Here is a 16,975-nt window from a genome sequence, read left to right on the forward strand (position 1 = left end):
TCCGTTGTCTTGAGTTCAGAAGTGGCTTGACCATGGGAATACGGCTATTGTAGCCCATTTCCCGGACACGTCTGTGAACAGTGACTTTTGATACCTGGACTCCAGCTTCAGTCCACTGTCTTTGAAGCTCCCCCAAATTCTGGAAGCGACTCTTCTTCACAATGCTGTTAAGGCTGCGGTCATCTCTCTTGGTTGTGCAGCGTTTCCTGCCACATTTCCCCCTTCCAACAGACTTTTTGTGGATGTGCTTTGAAACTGCACTCTGTGAACAGCTTGCTCTTTGAGAAATTTCTTTTTGTGTCTTACCCTCCTGATGGAGGGTGTCAATGACGGTCCTCTGGACAGCAGTCAGATCAGCAGTCTTCCCCATACTTGTGATTTAGTTTACTGAACCAAGCTGAGTGTTTTTCAAGGCTCAGGAAACCCTTGCAGGTGTTTCGAGTTAATTAGACGATTCAAGTGATTCGTTGAACACCCTACTAGTATACTTTTTCATGATATTCTAATATTTAGAGATAGGATATTTGAGTTTTCTTAAGCTGTATGCCATAATAAGCAATATTAAAATAATAAAAGGCTTGCAATATTTCAGTTGATTTGTAATGAATCCAGAATGTATGACATTTTTGATTTTTTAATTGCATTACAGAAAATAAAGAACTTTATCACAATATTCTAATTTTCTGAGACAGTCCTGTATAGTAGGGGGGTCCCTGCTCCAGCTCTCCATCAGTTTGGGGGTCCCTGGCCTGAAAAACGTTGAAGACCCCTGGAATACAACATTGTATTTTTCAAAGTTCAGGATGAAAACTTGGACTTTCAAATAAATTGTATTTTTTTTTTAATGATCAAAACTTATGACCCTGAAATAGCTCCATAGCGGGGCGAGTGTGAGGATTTCATCGGAGGATGGTCTGGTGGTTCCTCGATTATAGCTCCTCCATTATCGCTCCTCCGACAAAAATAAGGCCATTGGGACGCTACTCAAGATGGCGCAGACAAATCAACTTCCGGTGAGACAGAGACCGAGGAAATGAAAAATAAGAGAAGGTAGAAAGTCCCAGCAGCTTCATTTGCCTAATCCTCCCTCAGGGACTTATTCCGGTTTGAACGCGATTTACTAGATAGTTCCGGGGAATAAAAGTTCCCGGGAACTATTCCTGGGAAAAGTACTTGGTGTGAAAGCGCCTAATGGCGTGCGTCTCCAACTGGTTCACATATTTGTTGTGACTGTAATTCTCACACACACCTGTGGGAATGTCCTCTTTTCCACAAATTGTTTCACTAAAGACAAAAGCACTGTAGTGGGATACAATGCTTTTTCCATATCTCCATGAGAAAGACTGTCATATGATGTCCAAGTGAGTCTCGTGAAAATGAATCATACATCATGTTTGACAGCTACATTTAGTAAACCTCACTATACGTTGGACTTATTAGGAGACAGTCTCATCAAACGGGCAAATAGTTAGATCAATATCAGCACAGAAATGAATGCTTTCTCCTAATATCGCATTACTTTGGATTTAGTTAGCAGTGTTCTTGTGTTGTGTGGTGCTAGTTTTATCTTTAGAGCTTTTTGGGTGAACTGACCCTTTCAACATGAAGCATTAAACCACAACTTTACAGAAGTCAGCATTGATACAAAAACTTTATTCTCACAATATCAAAATTGACAGACCTAGAGAGATTTGTAGATTAAAAGGAATTAAGAGAAAATAATGGTGACAGTGACCCCTGCTGGCCACTCATTACATTTCTGCAGATCATCTGTGACAGTGGCTCTGTTAAATAGTGACGCACATGACGGCTGAAACAGAAACAAAGAGCGAGAAGAAAGTGAGCTGAGGGTCAGCTTACATCTGAAGCCGGCAGCGACAATTATACAAAATAAAATCTAAAATAAAGAGAACGTATGCATTGAAGGAGTTCCTTAAAATTGTTGAACTTCCTTCATCTGCATTTAAAATAAAACTTCTATAACTAAAAGACAATGTTCGTCGTGGAAAATACCACAAGTGGTGGTGAGTTTAGGTGGAGTATCTACAGAGAAAGAGAGAGATGGAAGGAGGCAGAGGGGGGAGAAAACGATGAAGGGACAGCAGTCTGTCCGCCTCACAGGGACTGCTGTCAGCCGCGGGAAAGCTTGAGTTCAGGCGGACATGTTGGAGGGTGGAGGCTGGGAGGTGGCAGTGGAGACCTCCACTCATTGCTGCTGTCTGCTCTAGCCCCTCACAGGAAGTAGTCGGCTACTGGCTTCTTGGAGGGGATGCCTCTGGTCTCTTGTGGCGCCGCTTCGAATATGATGAACTCCCGCTGTAGATGCTCGTCCAGCTCCAAGATGGCCGCCACGTTGCCACATCTGATTGTCAAGAGAGACAGGCCCGGTTAGAACAGGGGTATGAAATATACGGATGACTTCACATCGTGTAAAAATGACAGAAGACTTTTATTGCAATTTTCACAACTTTTAATTTAAGAGGCAGGGGGTTTGATTAACCTTCCTGAATAGTTCCCACTTTAGTTTGTATGGTGGCTAGGGGTGCAACAACTAATCGACTTAATCGATTAAAATCGATTACCAAATTAGTTGCCAACTAATTCAGTCGTCGATTCGTTCGCGACGTCATCACGTGTTTTACGCGCCGTTAAGCTCCAAAGTTATTGGTCTTTTTATCGGTACTGGAGACATTTAAAAATTATATGTAATGTATTATTGCTACAAAAACATTATATCGCAGTCTTAGTGTTGCCATTTCCTTTCTAACATGCAAAAAGACAAACAAATGCGTCTATGATGTATTTTCGATCAGACGAGATATCTCTCTCCCGTCTGTGTGGGAGGGGGCGGGGCAGTTTACACACACGCATCTGCTACATGCAGCAACACACTGCGGAGATGGCGGAGAGAACCTGCTCCGAGGTGTGGTTAAACTTTACCCGTCTTGAGGTGGACAATGCTCGTTACCAAAAGTGCAATAAGAATTTAGCATGTAAGGCCGGTAACAAGCAATTTGTCTAAACATTTAGCAAAAGTGCCCCACATTCAGACGGAGGAATGCACCGGGTTCGACTGTCTTTCTAGTAGCTCTGTAGCCCCATCCACGAGTAACGTTTCCACGTCAGGTGTTATGTATGCTAGAAGCAACACACAGGGTTAACACAGTTATACAAACATGGGTTAATGGTTAGAGGTAACCGAGTTATTTATTTTGTTAAAGTTTCAGCTATTCTGTTTACAATTCTGTCATCAGATTATTTAGTACGATTTGTTAAAACATTGTTGTTTCAATTTAAATAAAAAGCTATGTTAATTTTGTTCAAAATGTGTTTAGTTAGTTTAATAATATATGTATTTTTGAATCAAGTATTCATCTTTATTGTCTTCATTGTTAGTTTCCACATGCCTAAAACAACCTCAAGCTAAAACTAAAAGTTGATGGCTAAATAAGAGCGTTTGAGAAATTGTGCAAGGCATACAGTAATAGTCCGAATAGTCGATTAATAGTTTCATTAATCGATAGATTAATCGATTATCAAATTAGTCGTTTGTTGCAGCCCTAATGGTGGCGATTCAGGATTACTACACAGATGTGGAACATAATGTATAATAATTTCAAGAACCTTGAAGAAGAAAGTGTTTTGATCTTAAAGGTCCCATGTCATGCTTTTCCGGTTATTACCCATACCCTTGTGTTATGAAGGTTTTTATGCATGTAAACGGTCTGCAGAGTCAAAACCCTCAAAGTACACCCTGTAGCGAGTAAAACTCTAACACAGAAAATACCTCCCCAAAACGCCTCGTTGGAGATACGTCACTGTCCATTGATTCTTCCGGGTAACTCATGATGTCATGTGTTACCCGGAACCAAATGGACCAATCCGTGGAGCCGTTACGTTACGTCCGCGGAGCCGCTACGTTAAGCCCCCGCTGATTGGTCCAAATTGACCAATCCACGGACTTCCTCACACACACACAGTCAGTGCATGCAGCTCTGCTGATCTCTCCTCCCTGGCTGCAGGCTGATAACAGACAGTTGGTATCACGGCGAAATTCTCTCTGCAGACCCATTCTCACAACGTGCATCAACCTTTTTCTTACTCAATATCAAGCCACACTTATTGTTTTTACTTCGGCTGTGACTTTGTGTCTGTGCTCAGGGTGAGTTTGGCTGTGTATCGCTAAACAGGGAAACCACACCTCCAAGGAGCTCAGTAGGATTCACAACGTCCCGACCAATCGGAGCACACTGTGCTCACAGGGAGGGTGGAGGCTGGAGCTATTGGAGCTACAACGAGCCGTTAAGGCCCAGATACACCGGCCAGTCACCTGAGAAGTCGCCGACACCGACACCGACTGTTGCGTCGCCGGACTCTCCTGCGTATTTGCCGACTTCGCGCACTGGAACACACCGCAAATCCGAGCCGAGCACGTATGAACTGCGCATGCGTGAGTGGCAATAACTCTCCTTACCAGCAGGTGGCGGTAGTGTGTATTTATCATTCAAAAGAGGCAACAACCGGAACAACCGGAAGACAGAGAAGAAGAACAGACTCCGTGATATAAACAAACAACAAATAGCATTTTTCTTTCCATTTTCACTCTCGTCCATTGAAAACATGAACGAACAGGAGCTCTATAAACCGATGAGGTGAAATAGCCGTCCGTGTGTGTTCCATCTTCCATTTGAAATCATTTGTTTACCTCCCTCACTTCCGTTAACGCTTCTCATGCACTGATTCGCTAGCTGAAGAGCCAATCAGTGTTATCCCCTTGTCCGACTTCCGGTGGTGTTCCCGACGCCGATTCAACATGTTGAATCGGCAAGAAAAGGCGTCAGGTCGGCAGAAAAGACCCGACGGTGCGGCGCACACCACTCCGAATAGGGCATGCCCACGCTCATGTTCGGCCCGACTCCCATTTAATGCCGATTTCGGGCCGGTGTATCTGGGCCTTTAAAGGCAGAGAGTGAAATTCAGCGAATACATGTAGTTTACAGAGATGCTGTATGAGAAACCAAAGTGATTTTGGAAAATTGCAGAATATAAATCTATTCTAGTAGACCTCAACAATGGAATTATGATCAGTGGAAATGGCCATGAAATGGGACCTTTAAATGAAAGACACGATTGTTTAGTTTCAGATATATGTGTTTAAATGTGTTTGTGGAACACTGATCAGCAAGTTGTTATCACATGTGTAAATGATAAACTGAGTCACAAAATTGTTTAACTTATTTTTTATGAAGAAATGTCAGGTTTTTCATTATGTTTTCTGAAAGGATAGTTCATTCAATTTTTACATTTTCAGAATGCACTTTTGGTACTAAACAAATGGAATAATTTGAAATCGTCGTTATTTATACGTTATTATGCTATGATTTTACTGGTCCGGCTCATTGAGATCATGTATGTATATGTATGTGTCCCCTGAAGTAAAATGAGTTTGACGTCCCCGGGTTAGAACCTTCACATACTCATGGATTGTTTTACGAGCTGCTATTTTAACACTTAATGTGATGGGAAATAGGTCTTGTGTATATTGAATGTTTAAATATTTAGCCATATCTGAAGATCACTCATCTCCCACATTTCTACATGCCTCCCATTAAACTGACCAAATGTTGCACTCTTTATGCTAAATGGACTGCATTTATAAAGTGCCTTTTCAGTCTTTGCAACCACTTAAATCTCTTTTACATAAACAGATCAGCATTCACCAATTCACACATTCATATTTTAGGAGCAGTTCAGGGTTCGGTATCCTGCCAAAAGACTGGTTCCATATAGTGAGGCTCTTTTGTAGAAAATGGTATAAAGCTTATTTGACTGACTTTAACTGTTGATAGCAATGTGAGACAGGAGAGACAAACAGCTTCTATGTCCGATTACACAAGGCATATGTTGCTCACTTCTCAGCTAAAAACTCAACAAGAAAACCATTTGAAACAGCTAATCTTAACACTGTTTCAATAGTGAAACACTGCCACTGCCCAGCTGTTACTTTGTTTGTGTGAAGGCAAAACATCCCAGAATAAGGCACACAAGATAAAAGCTAGTGTTTAACTAAAGACAATAGTAATCAAGATGAGTGGACATTCGCTTTTCCTCTGTGATCAGTGTGTGAATTTGTTGTTTGAGCTGGTAGACTCAAAAGGTACTTAATAAATGCAGTTCATTTTATCAAATGGAGTCAGATAATTTGTGAAACTTATCACAAACCTGAAACTAGACTCAGACGTTAGTATAAAGTTTTACTTCCTACCTGTAGCAGTAGTTGGGTGCTGACCACACGGTGAGCACCGTCTCGTTGAAGTGCCACTTGTAGCCCTCCATCACCAGCTGGTGCGCTCGACAGATCATGTGGATGTCGTTGGCGGCGTTGAACTGGGCCACCACGTCGCTGCCAAACAAATAGCCGGCACCTCTGGGACTCACCCCCCACCCTGTGGTGTCTGAGGGACGGGAGATCAGAGGTGAACATGGCAACAGGGTTAAGACGACAACGTTTTTCTTTTTGGTTATGTTACATTTCATTTAGCTGACGCCTCTATCCAAATCTACTTAAAATAAGTGCATTATACAATGAAGAAACTAAGCAAGAATCCTGCAGGTACATCCCTCATCTAGAAGCCCAACCAGATTTAGTGCTACTGCATTAGCTTCACTTAAGGCAAACTTTTTATAGTGCTACGTACACAAGAGACCCAGGCTGAAGAGACGTTCATGTTCAGTAAACACCCCACTGGTGAATGCCTGAAGCTTCCAAAACAAGTGTCCAAATGAGACTACTAAACGTCATTAATAGGGATGTAACGATATACCAAATATTGCGGTAAATAAACTTCCCAATACCGTTGTAAGACTGACTAAATCTACCGCGATTTTTAAAAATTGTTTTTATTTTTTTAAACCTTTATTTAACCAGGTGGTCCCATTGAGATCATCGATCTCTTTTTCAAGAGAGACCTGTCCAACATGGCAGCAAGTAGGTTACAACATGAAAATAAAACAACAGATAACACAAAAAGGACATCGTATTTACAGGGCAGTGTTTCCCACACAATGTTAATACTTGGGCGGGCCGCCCAGGTATATTAAGGCCCGCCCAAGTATATTTCGGACCTTTAAAAAAAAAAATGTATCCGTCCGCGAGCGAAGCCATCTGCGAGTGATTAACTAATGGACAATGAGCCCTCGCTCTACGTCTCCTGTGCCTGTTCGCTCTGCGGTTGATTAACTAGGGGACAATAATCCCCCCCTGTTCGCTCTGCGATCGATTAACTAGTGTATGATCCCTCGCTCGACACCTCCTGTTCGTGCTGCCATCGCGTGGAGGGAAACGAAAAACGGAGAAGACGACGTTAATTTAGAAGACGCGGACACTAAGGTAAAGTAACTATTTTCTCCTTATTGTGTTGCTGTTTTCTGACTTTGGTAGGAGATTCGAATTATTTGAAGTTAGTGGCAACTAAGAGTGTATTTAACGTAACCAGGCCAACTTTGCTGCGTGCAAGTTACGTGTGCTAAATTAAATATAAAAAAGATTATAATTTGTTTTCTCTTCGGGCTATGCCAGTTAGAAGGACACAGATTAACTTTAGCTAAGGTTAGACTGTTAATTTCCCCTGCATTACTCCTCAGATATGAGTATTCAAAAATATTTTAAGAGAATACGGCGTGAGGATGAGGAGGAGAGACGAGGAGAGGAGGAGAGACCACAGGTAACTTAGCCAATGTTAGCATTTTGCTTGCAATGGCAATAATAAATGCATACGTCTCAATAATGATATATGTCGGTTCATTTGACCTGAAATTATACAATTGCAGTCAACAGTGAGTTGCAATGCAGAGACCAAACTAGATTCAAGCTTGTTTTCAATTCTAGCCGGTGGTCAGTGAAGATGCTGGCACAACTAGTCAGAGTACTGAGGGAGAGGCAGCAGGTCCCAGTGTGGTAGAAGCAGCAGCAGGTCCCAGTGTAGAAGCAGGTGCAGGTCCCAGTGTGATACAAGCAGCAGCAGGTCCCAGTGTGGTACAAGCAGGTGCAGGTGAACAAGCAGCACAGTTCCAAGCATCACAGACACAGACACAGACATAGTATAATAGCAAGGAGAACTCTACCATTTAAATGCAGTAATACCAATGCATTATTTTCAGATTCCAAGCATCGCCACTCAGGATGGAACCCTGATTGGCTCAAAATGCCACAGTTCAAGAATTGGCTCTACCTCACCCAGCATGGTATGAATGGCATTTGCAAGTTCATATTTGTAATAAAACTTATTTTTTGTAAGAATTAACACGTTTTTCTTTTTAAAAAGGAATGTTTTGCCGAATCTGCAGGCAACACAAGCCTCCAATAAAGAAAGGCCCCTTAAAATGGGCTTTCATAGAAGTTGGGATTCTTGTTTTCCGCAAGGATTATATCGAGCGCCACATCTCCTCAGAGCCTCATCAATATAGTGTAAAGCATCAGGTCTCACTTGCATCAGGTATATCATTTTTTTATGTAAAGCTCATTTCTACAACCTATCAACCATGTTTGGCTCATATAATGAATTATGTCTTTGCCCTTGGTCTAGGCTACTCAGTGATGCAGGCTTTTGAGCCCACAGTTATTATGGAGCATGAGACCGTCATAGGTGGATTCAAATGTCTTTACTGGCTAGTAAAGAATGAGATGGCTCACCACACCAACTACCCTAAGCTCTTAAGTTTAGCTCAGCTTTTGGGTTGTGATTACTTTGAAAAGCTGAAGGTAAACCTAGTACAAAATGATGCTTGTGAAACTAAGAACTTTGACCAGCTAAATGTTAAATGATGTCTTTTTCTCAGGTGGATCAAAGAAACAATTATCAATCACACAGAATAGTGGATGAAATGCTGGAGATCCTTGCAGAGATAGTAGAGTCGCCTATTTTGGAAGAGATAAGGTCATCTCAAGCAATCAGGTCTAGAGGTTGATGAAACCACAGATGTATCTGTAAACCGCCAGCTGGATTTACATGTTAGGTGGGGTATTTTTTAAATGTATGATGTGCATTTAAATAAAGATGTAGGCCTAGTTAAACTTAATATTTATTAATATGTGTGAAAACCTATACATTTTTATTTTAGACACCTGGATAAAGAGGGTTATGTTTTCAACCACTTCCTTGACCTGGTAACTCTGGAAGATGGGAAAGCTGACAGCGTTGTTGCTGCCATCAAGAGTGTATTACAGAAGAAGGATCTCCCGGTAGACAGGCTCTACGGACTCGGGACAGACGGTGCAGCAGTGATGACGGGTATGGAGTTTATTGTTAAATCTAATGGATTGTGTGAAATGTGTATTGTCAGCTGTTATTAAAGGAAACAAAATGACGCCCTCAACACTGCATTTAATTCTTAAACTTAGGCCGTCTGAATGGAGTGGCAAAGCAGCTCACAGACAGTTTTCCAAAGCTGGTTTCTGTAGCGTGTGCTGCTCACAGACTAGCACTGGCATGCAAAGATGCCTCAAATGCTGTCAGGTATATGGCAAACTTCAGGAACCACCTGCAGGAACTGCACCTATTCTTCCGAAATAGTGCAAATAGGTCAGCCACACTGAGTGCTGCCGCTACCACTCTTGGTCTGAACGACTTGAAAGTCAAGGTGTGTTTTCACCTATTTTCATAATACTATTGTGGTGTCATATTATTTACATATATTTTACTTACCAGTGTTTCTACTTGTTGTTAGGAGGTGAAAGATACAAGGTGGCTATCGCAGCACCTAGCCGTTCAAAACCTCCAGAGGAACCTTACAGCTGTGCTGGCTGCTCTGGCGGAAGAAGCAACCACAAGGAAGTGCCCAGTGGCCAAAGGTCTATACACCTTCTGTGCCACATACCGCTTTGTGGCTGCCCTCTACCTTCAGGCAGATGTGCTGCCCCACATTGCAATGCTGTCTAAGGTGTTTCAGAGAGCTGATGTGAACTTTCTCCACATAAAGGAGTAGGTAGATCACAAAGAAATGCATTTGATGCTCCCAGTTATTTGCATTATCCATCCTATTATATTGTTGTCTTTTTCCACATTTAGGTGCCAGTCACACTTGTTACTCTGAGGAGAATTCTGGAGGCAGGCGAGACCCCACTCCCCGGAACGTTCCTTGCTCGCCTACACCAAGACTTGGACAACCCAGGTGGACTTGGGGCGTTTAGCATTGCCGGAGAGGAGGAGAGGATCAGGAGGGGAGCGCCCCCGGGAAGATATGTGGGCCAGATTTGTCAGAGATGTAAATACATCCCTTCTTACTTTTACATTCCAATATTTATTTTCCTTGAACTGAAAAATGTATAATATCATTCCAGGTCCTCAAACCTTACATCTGCAGCCTGGAGAGCAACATTGAGAGCAGGTTCCAGCATATTGAAGTGCTGGGGGCCTTCAGTGTCCTGGGTCCAAAGGCAGTTACCTCCAATGATGTAACCAACATTTCAATGTTGCAGACCCTTGCCAACAAATTCATCCCAGGGCAGGATGCCACAGTTATCCAAGAGTGGACCTCCTACAAGCAGCATGTTCTTGAAGGAACATTTAAGGTTGGTAAATACCTAAATTAATATGAACTTGACGGTTAGAATTGCTTGTTTTGACATCTGTAAATGTTTCAATTATACTGTATACTCATTTGCCCTGCCTTGGCTAATCTCTGAAGGACAAGACACAAGCTGAGATCATGCAGCTCCTGGCCAGTGAGAAGGACGAATGGGCAGAAATATACCCAAACCTCAGCCTTCTCTCTTCAGCGGGGTTGGTCATCCCTGTCTCCAGTGTAAACTGCGAGAGGGATTTTTCTACGATGAACAGGGTACGTGTCTTGCATGTCATTCTGTATAGTTCATTTAAAACAAACTGTCTGTTTTACAGATGAAAACTGACATGAGAAACCGACTGAAAGGGGAGCACCTGGCTGCATGTATGCGGATAGCAGTCAGTGGACCAGCGGGATGGGATGAGGCGTTCTCATACACACAGGCGTTGGAGCTGTTCTTCAACAAACCTAGACGGATTAAGTGCTCTGACAAACAGTGCCATCTTTGTACAAAATGAATATTGCCATACAGTAATGTAAAGTTAATGAATAAACCTGTTGTTAAAACTTGTTGTTTGTCACATGTGTTGCACGTCACAAAGCCCGCCCCGCGGTCCGCTCACACCGCTCGCAGCCCCCCCCCCTGGCACCTTCCCCCCCAAGTATATTTCAGATCTGTGGGAAACACTGCAGGGCTACATTTACACACATAGAGACATTGACAAGTAACAACCATATATTTATATCTCGCCATGTCAATAAGCCTGGCGTTAGACTTTTTCGCTGTCCGTCATTTTGACAGACAGGATCGTAAAATATCCGTCATAATCCCTTATTACCCGTCGGGTCTGAACAGTTCACGATAGAGCATGCTCGTGAACTGTCAACGGGGTGGGGGGGTGGTGTTATGGCGTGTGTGCATGCACCTCGCGGGACGCGCACAGCGTAAAGCAAAACCTCCCAGACATGTATTGATCTGTAGAACATAGTACGGTTTGGAAACTATATCATTTCCTTTTGGAGGGCATGCATAGCACGGCATAAAAAAATGTTTTATTGAAAAAAAGATTTATTAATTTTTTTTCCCTTCCCTTTATTATTCAATATCGCGATAAATACCGTACCGTGGACTTGTTATCGCGATATTATCGTACCGTGAGTTTTTGGTATCGTTACATCCCTAGTCATTACACCAGTCTAGTCTGTCTAGTTTAGTGGTGGTGACAACCAGCCATGTTGACCTGTGATGCCAACTCCCTTATATTGCTGTATATCCAAATACTAACTGTGCTCTTCACGATTAGATAGTTTCTTTGAACGTTCACCAAGATGTGTGTTAACAGGGCACATGGGGGGCCTGCATACCTTCAGGGTCCGACCACAGCAGATCACACATTGGCCCGTCGTGGGGAACTTCCTGTTTTCTGTCAATGGTCCGGATCTGGTCCAGTGTCTGGATGGAGGGAGACAAGCCCCCGTGCACACAGAAGATCTGACAGGAAAGAGAGGAGAACATGAACCAAACATGTAACTAAAACTGAGATCATAGTATACATGCCAGCGGAGTTAACCCGGAAATGTTGAGAACCCCAACGTTTTATGATGGCGATCGTATGCATCATAAGCACATAGAAACTGCCGGATACTAACTTGCAAATGTCGGGCAATTAGCACAAGTTGAATGTATTAGAATATGCAGACAATAGTTAAATATGGCTTAGCCAATTTGGACAACTTTTGAGTGGTTTTTGAGGCTGTTGAATCAATTTCTGACATTTTCAGGATCAATAATCCCCTACAACCTTAAAATTGATCAAAATTGATCAAAATCAGCTAGCCCGGAGGTACAAATATTGCCACTTTCAGGATTAAATTGCCATTTTTGATCCTGAAAATGTCAGAAATGGAATCGGCATCCTCAATAACCTGAAAAACACTCAATTGTCCAAATCGGCCAGGGATTTTTTTAAATGATTGTCTGCATATGCTCATTAGTGCAAAACGTTGTACTCAACATTTCCGGGTGCACAAAAGGACTATGAGCTGGCACCTAGACTATCAGAGTAGAGATACATCCACACAAACAGTCATGTCATTGTTGTCAGTTTGAAAGGAAATGTGTCACATGGTATCTCACCTTGCCATCGATGATAGCGGAGAGGGACAGGTAGTCGAATATCTCTGTGCAGTATCTCCAGACGGTGACGGAGCCGTACTTGCGGAGGCACTCATCATAGAAGCCGTACACCTGGGTGATCTGACGGGACTCGTGGTTCCCCCGAATCAAGGTTATCCTGTCTGGGTAACGCACCTGAGGAACAAAGCAGCAGCAATGAGATGCAGACAAAGGGGGAACAAAATAACCCAACTGCTGTGATGTACAGGTAAAGGGAACACTAAGATCGCTAAAACAAAAAGAGAAAACGGTCCCATGTACCTTAAGAGCTAGCAGAAGGAGGAAAGTCTCAACACTGTAGAAGCCTCTGTCCACAAAGTCTCCCATGAAAAGATAATTTGTCTCTGGGACGTCGCCACCAACCTGCCAAGTGGAGAAAATAAAAACAACAAGTTAAAAAGTGGGATACTAAGAATCTTACTAAATAATACCTCCAATCTGGTTGATGATAAAGAAAAACAAGCTCCATTCAACAAGTGCATGTCACAATCATGTTAGATCTGGGTGCTCTAATTCATAAAAATTCCTATCCATTTTAAGACATCTCAATGTCTGCACTAAAACGTTGTTAAATCACATTTTATTTGCCTTTTGTTAGCTGATATAAAGGATTTAAAAGTTAAATTGGTATTTGATTAATGCTGTCAAAATTATCGCGTTAACGGCGGTAAAAATATTTAACGCATGTGCAGAATGGCCCGCCCCATACATCCCACCAGTGGCAGCGCTGGGGTAGGCTACAGCCATACCAAGAAATGGCTTAGCCCCATCATGAAAAATGATGTTAAAGTAAGCAAAATAAAGTCTGCCAACTCGCGCCGAGTAAATTGCACAGACAGCAGTTAGTAAGATTGATTTCAGCAGCCACTTGTCTGGAAAAATGTGTAATCGTTTGACAGCCCTATATATGATATATTTTTTATACGCCATGATGATACAAGAGAAATAATCTCACGTAGACTGATATCAGAGGCCTGTACTACGAATCCAGTTCAATATTCCCTGGATATGTTTGAGTTACCCGGCTTATCTAATCCAAAACAAACGCGCTCTTGCTAAGCGGTGAGTGCGCGTTCACATGAAAGGGGCGGGGTTAGCAACATTTGACCAATCACAAACATGGACAAGCGCACTGACAGCGCAGCATCATACTTCCTGAATGACAAGTGAGCTTTAATATTAGAGAAATATGAAGAAGTTAAACTTTAAACATCCATGACTTAAACAATTTATCCAGGATAAAAGCCACATAGTTGCACCTGCAAGGTGAATACAGCTGGTAACAGAAAAAGTGTTTGAATGCGTACATTAACAGGTTTATGATATCACTGCCCCGTCTAAGACACGAGTGGATCTGACTTTAATTACATTTGACTCAACTTAATGTGTTGCTTAAAATAATACTTCTGCATACAGTATGTGACACTGAGTGTTGCACGGCCAGATACTGCTCAGCTGACTCAGATAAGAAAATATATGATACATTATGATGTGATATGAATGATAATGGGACACATCGACGTCTGCACTCAGTGCCGCGGACTGAACGTAATGTTACTTTGATCCGGTTAGCCTACTTATGTTGTGGCAGATATTTAAGTCACAGTCAGTTGATTTTTGCTGGCCGTCTTTCCTGCAACGGCAGTTTTTCTGTATTTCCTTTCTCCTGTAATCTGACTTGATCGCTTTAAACTCCGCACACAGAGCTCTGATTGGTCAGCAGGGGGTGCTTTCACTGAGTTGATCTCTTATCCTGGAACCTAACCTGCTCCGGAGCAGGCTAGCCGTTCAGCATAAGTTACCATGGAGATCTAGCCTGCTAAGAAGTGAACCAGCGTCGTAGGACCGGAAACCCAGAGTTTTCCCTGAAGTTAGCTCGCTAAGCAAAAATCCGGCTTCGTAGAACCGGCCTCTGGTGTCCAAAGAATCAATGCAATATAATGTCAGGATGTAACTTGTGATTTAAACCACTAGTATCCATCACAATTTACTGAAGCTGAAAGTTTACCTGCATTTAGTGTTTGCATATACATTGTAGGACATTGCTAATGGCACAATAAAAAGGTAGAATATCATCTGTAGTCAAGTATTTTAAAACCAATGATCAGATTGTGATTATTATGCTCCACCAATAAAAAATAAAACAGTGATGGGTGTGTAAAAGGAAACAAACGTACTCTAAACAGCTCCTTTAAGTCATAGAACTGACCATGTATATCACCACACACCTATGAGAGAGAACACATTATTAGCACATGTAATACTTATTTTTTTAATGTTAAATACAAGCTACAAAGAGCAGTAATTCAATATGACTTACTGTGACGGGGGAGTCTACTCTCTGGACATTGCTTTCCTCAACCAGAATCTCTCTGAAAATAAATACACACAAAGCAAGATTGGTCAACTTTACATCATCCCTTATATTACAAATGCCAGAGCAATGTAATGAGGGGGAAATCCTGATACTGTTAACCCTAGCTAACCTACGGAAAAAAGCTTTGTGCAACATAAATTCTAATTAAAAAAAATAGATTTACCTTGTGGTTTCTTATTACATTCTAATTTAAAAAACAAAAGTGTTATGACAATGTCAATGCAGGGCAGGATATGAAATAAGCCACAAAACCATTTATAAATTGTACCAAAGTGTATTTATAAGTTTTAATATACAAGCATGGCTGGAGTAAAGTATTGAAATAAAGATCAGCTCTTTGTTCACATCTATCCTCCTTCACATGTCACAGTGCTGCTCATAACAGCGTTTATCCTTGCTTGAGTAGCACTGAACTCTTTTGATGAGTCGCCGTTCATAGCAGAATGCACTGAGCTCATTTAAATTCTATGCATGCAGTGATTGGAAGTGATCTGTCAGTCCTTAAGTACTGATCCTGATCAAATTGGTGTTTGCACTGTGTTAACAAGGGTATTGTGATACTTTTCTAATATCAGTATATTATTCAACATGTATGCCTCCACCAAACAAACAGACAAGTTGCAATTTAGATGCATGTCTACATGAGGTAAATACTATATTCGAATAATATGTAGTAGGCTGTTAGGAGACCAGCATTTTTTAATTTAATTTGTGTATTGAATGGTGGTATCTCACAAGAGACATTAGCTCTTATAATACTCTATATATAGTTTTCTCCCATGTGTGTGTATTGTGTGAAGTTGATCATTACCTGGCTTTGGCACACAGAGCCTTCACTTCATTTTCTTTGATGAGTTCACAGCGTCTGAGCTGCTCTATCTGTCGGTCCAGGTCACTGATGTCCCCCATAGTGACACACATAGGGAGAGCTGCTCACACAGAGACACACACTCTGGTTCTTCTGACACACACCGGCCCGGGACTCTAATGGGACAGGAACTACACACTCCCTCTTCGGAAACACACAGGGCTTCAACACTTGGTCAGCCTCTTCTTATCGAGACGCTCCGAATGAGAACTGTAACGGGAACAAACGGCCAAGCAGTTAAACAATGAATCTGAATATAGGCAAAGCAAGGCAGCCACATTTGATTAACATGGATAAGATTCACGTTTTGAATGCAAGATAACCAACTAAACAAATATGAATAATACCAGTTACAATAAACCTGAGAAAATCGACTTTATTCGTCCAGGAATGTGAGGCCTAAGGGCGTAGCTAAATGGTAAGCTAACCATTAGCACGCTAGCTTAGATCACAGCTAACTACGTCAGCGAACAACTGATTGTTTGATATCTCTGCCAACCATTTTGTTTAGGAATTGGTCCTGACGGTTAACAATAATGTCTACCGAGCGGTAGCGAACAACCGCCAATACTGTATGTGCTAATGAAATAAGAAGCGTGTTTAGCTTAGCTGTATGTTAGCTTGCTGCCTCTCGAGGCACCAGGCGGCGTCAACACTGTTAGCGCTGCTTGGCTAACTTTGTGAACAGAACAGCTAAGGCTAGCAACACATATCAGAAGCATTCACACGACGCTGTAACACGAAACATGCGTTAGAGTGATTACCGTGAAGTGTATGATAGCTGAACGGTGACAAACAAACATATATTTGTTTCATCCCGTGGATTGATCCACCGGCTGGTTCTCTTCTTCCCACGGTAGCTAACGTGTTTGCCGGGTCCACTCCTGCTCCCGTGCTCATGAACACGCACAACTTGACTATGACTTCCGGTATCGGGAGCGCGCCTGGGTTTGATAATTATATAGCTTCAGTGGTTTGACTATTTATAGGT

At 42.1% G+C, this 16,975-nt stretch overlaps 2 protein-coding genes across 15 annotated transcripts; one reads left to right on the forward strand and one right to left on the reverse strand.

Annotated features, from left to right (window-relative positions):
* Positions 1-1,632: 1,632 nt before the first annotated feature.
* Positions 1,633-16,927, reverse strand: LOC307015946 (serine/threonine-protein phosphatase 4 catalytic subunit B). The gene is made up of 9 exons (XM_079644929.1): positions 16,749-16,927; positions 15,928-16,194; positions 15,060-15,111; positions 14,917-14,967; positions 13,001-13,102; positions 12,701-12,874; positions 11,929-12,055; positions 6,266-6,455; positions 1,633-2,362 (listed from the first exon to the last, which is right to left on the reverse strand). The coding sequence occupies exons 2-9, from the start codon at positions 16,035-16,037 to the stop codon at positions 2,233-2,235; spliced, it is 936 nt and encodes a 311-aa protein (XP_079501055.1). The 5' UTR covers positions 16,038-16,194; positions 16,749-16,927; the 3' UTR covers positions 1,633-2,232.
* Positions 6,462-11,921, forward strand: LOC307015947 (zinc finger protein 862-like). 14 transcript variants are annotated; one of them, XM_079644939.1, is made up of 12 exons: positions 6,462-7,390; positions 7,645-7,724; positions 7,889-8,051; positions 8,161-8,244; positions 8,325-8,761; positions 8,839-9,015; positions 9,121-9,290; positions 9,401-9,639; positions 9,727-9,980; positions 10,068-10,263; positions 10,340-10,570; positions 10,687-11,921. In XM_079644939.1, exons 2-6 carry the CDS (start codon positions 7,647-7,649, stop codon positions 8,965-8,967), a joined length of 891 nt encoding a protein of 296 aa, XP_079501065.1. In that variant the 5' UTR covers positions 6,462-7,390; positions 7,645-7,646; the 3' UTR covers positions 8,968-9,015; positions 9,121-9,290; positions 9,401-9,639; positions 9,727-9,980; positions 10,068-10,263; positions 10,340-10,570; positions 10,687-11,921. The 14 variants fall into 14 exon arrangements, with proteins under 14 accessions (XP_079501065.1, XP_079501064.1, XP_079501066.1 ...); XM_079644938.1 differs by lacking the exon at positions 7,645-7,724 and having other exon boundaries at positions 10,687-10,781; positions 10,899-11,921; XM_079644940.1 differs by lacking the exon at positions 7,645-7,724 and having other exon boundaries at positions 8,325-8,495; positions 8,586-8,761.
* Positions 16,928-16,975: the final 48 nt, after the last annotated feature.

Source organism: Notothenia rossii (genome assembly GCF_949606895.1).
Source record: "Notothenia rossii genome assembly, chromosome: 8".
NCBI classification, from domain to species: domain Eukaryota; kingdom Metazoa; phylum Chordata; class Actinopteri; order Perciformes; family Nototheniidae; genus Notothenia; species Notothenia rossii.

Bases quoted from the DNA above. Each gene is read 5' to 3' on its own strand.
- LOC307015947 (XM_079644930.1), top strand. From the start codon at position 7,292: ATGATCCCTCGCTCGACACCTCCTGTTCGTGCTGCCATCGCGTGGAGG. The intron at 8,245-8,324 runs GTATGAATGGCA...CTTTTTAAAAAG, and splicing joins GCTCTACCTCACCCAGCATG to GAATGTTTTGCCGAATCTGC. The intron at 8,762-8,838 runs GTAAACCTAGTA...TCTTTTTCTCAG, and splicing joins ATTACTTTGAAAAGCTGAAG to GTGGATCAAAGAAACAATTA.
- LOC307015946 (XM_079644929.1), bottom strand. From the start codon at position 16,037: ATGTGTGTCACTATGGGGGACATCAGTGACCTGGACCGACAGATAGAG. The intron at 14,968-15,059 runs GTAAGTCATATT...TCTCTCTCATAG, and splicing joins GAGTAGACTCCCCCGTCACA to GTGTGTGGTGATATACATGG. The intron at 13,103-14,916 runs GTACGTTTGTTT...TCCACTTGGCAG, and splicing joins ACTTAAAGGAGCTGTTTAGA to GTTGGTGGCGACGTCCCAGA.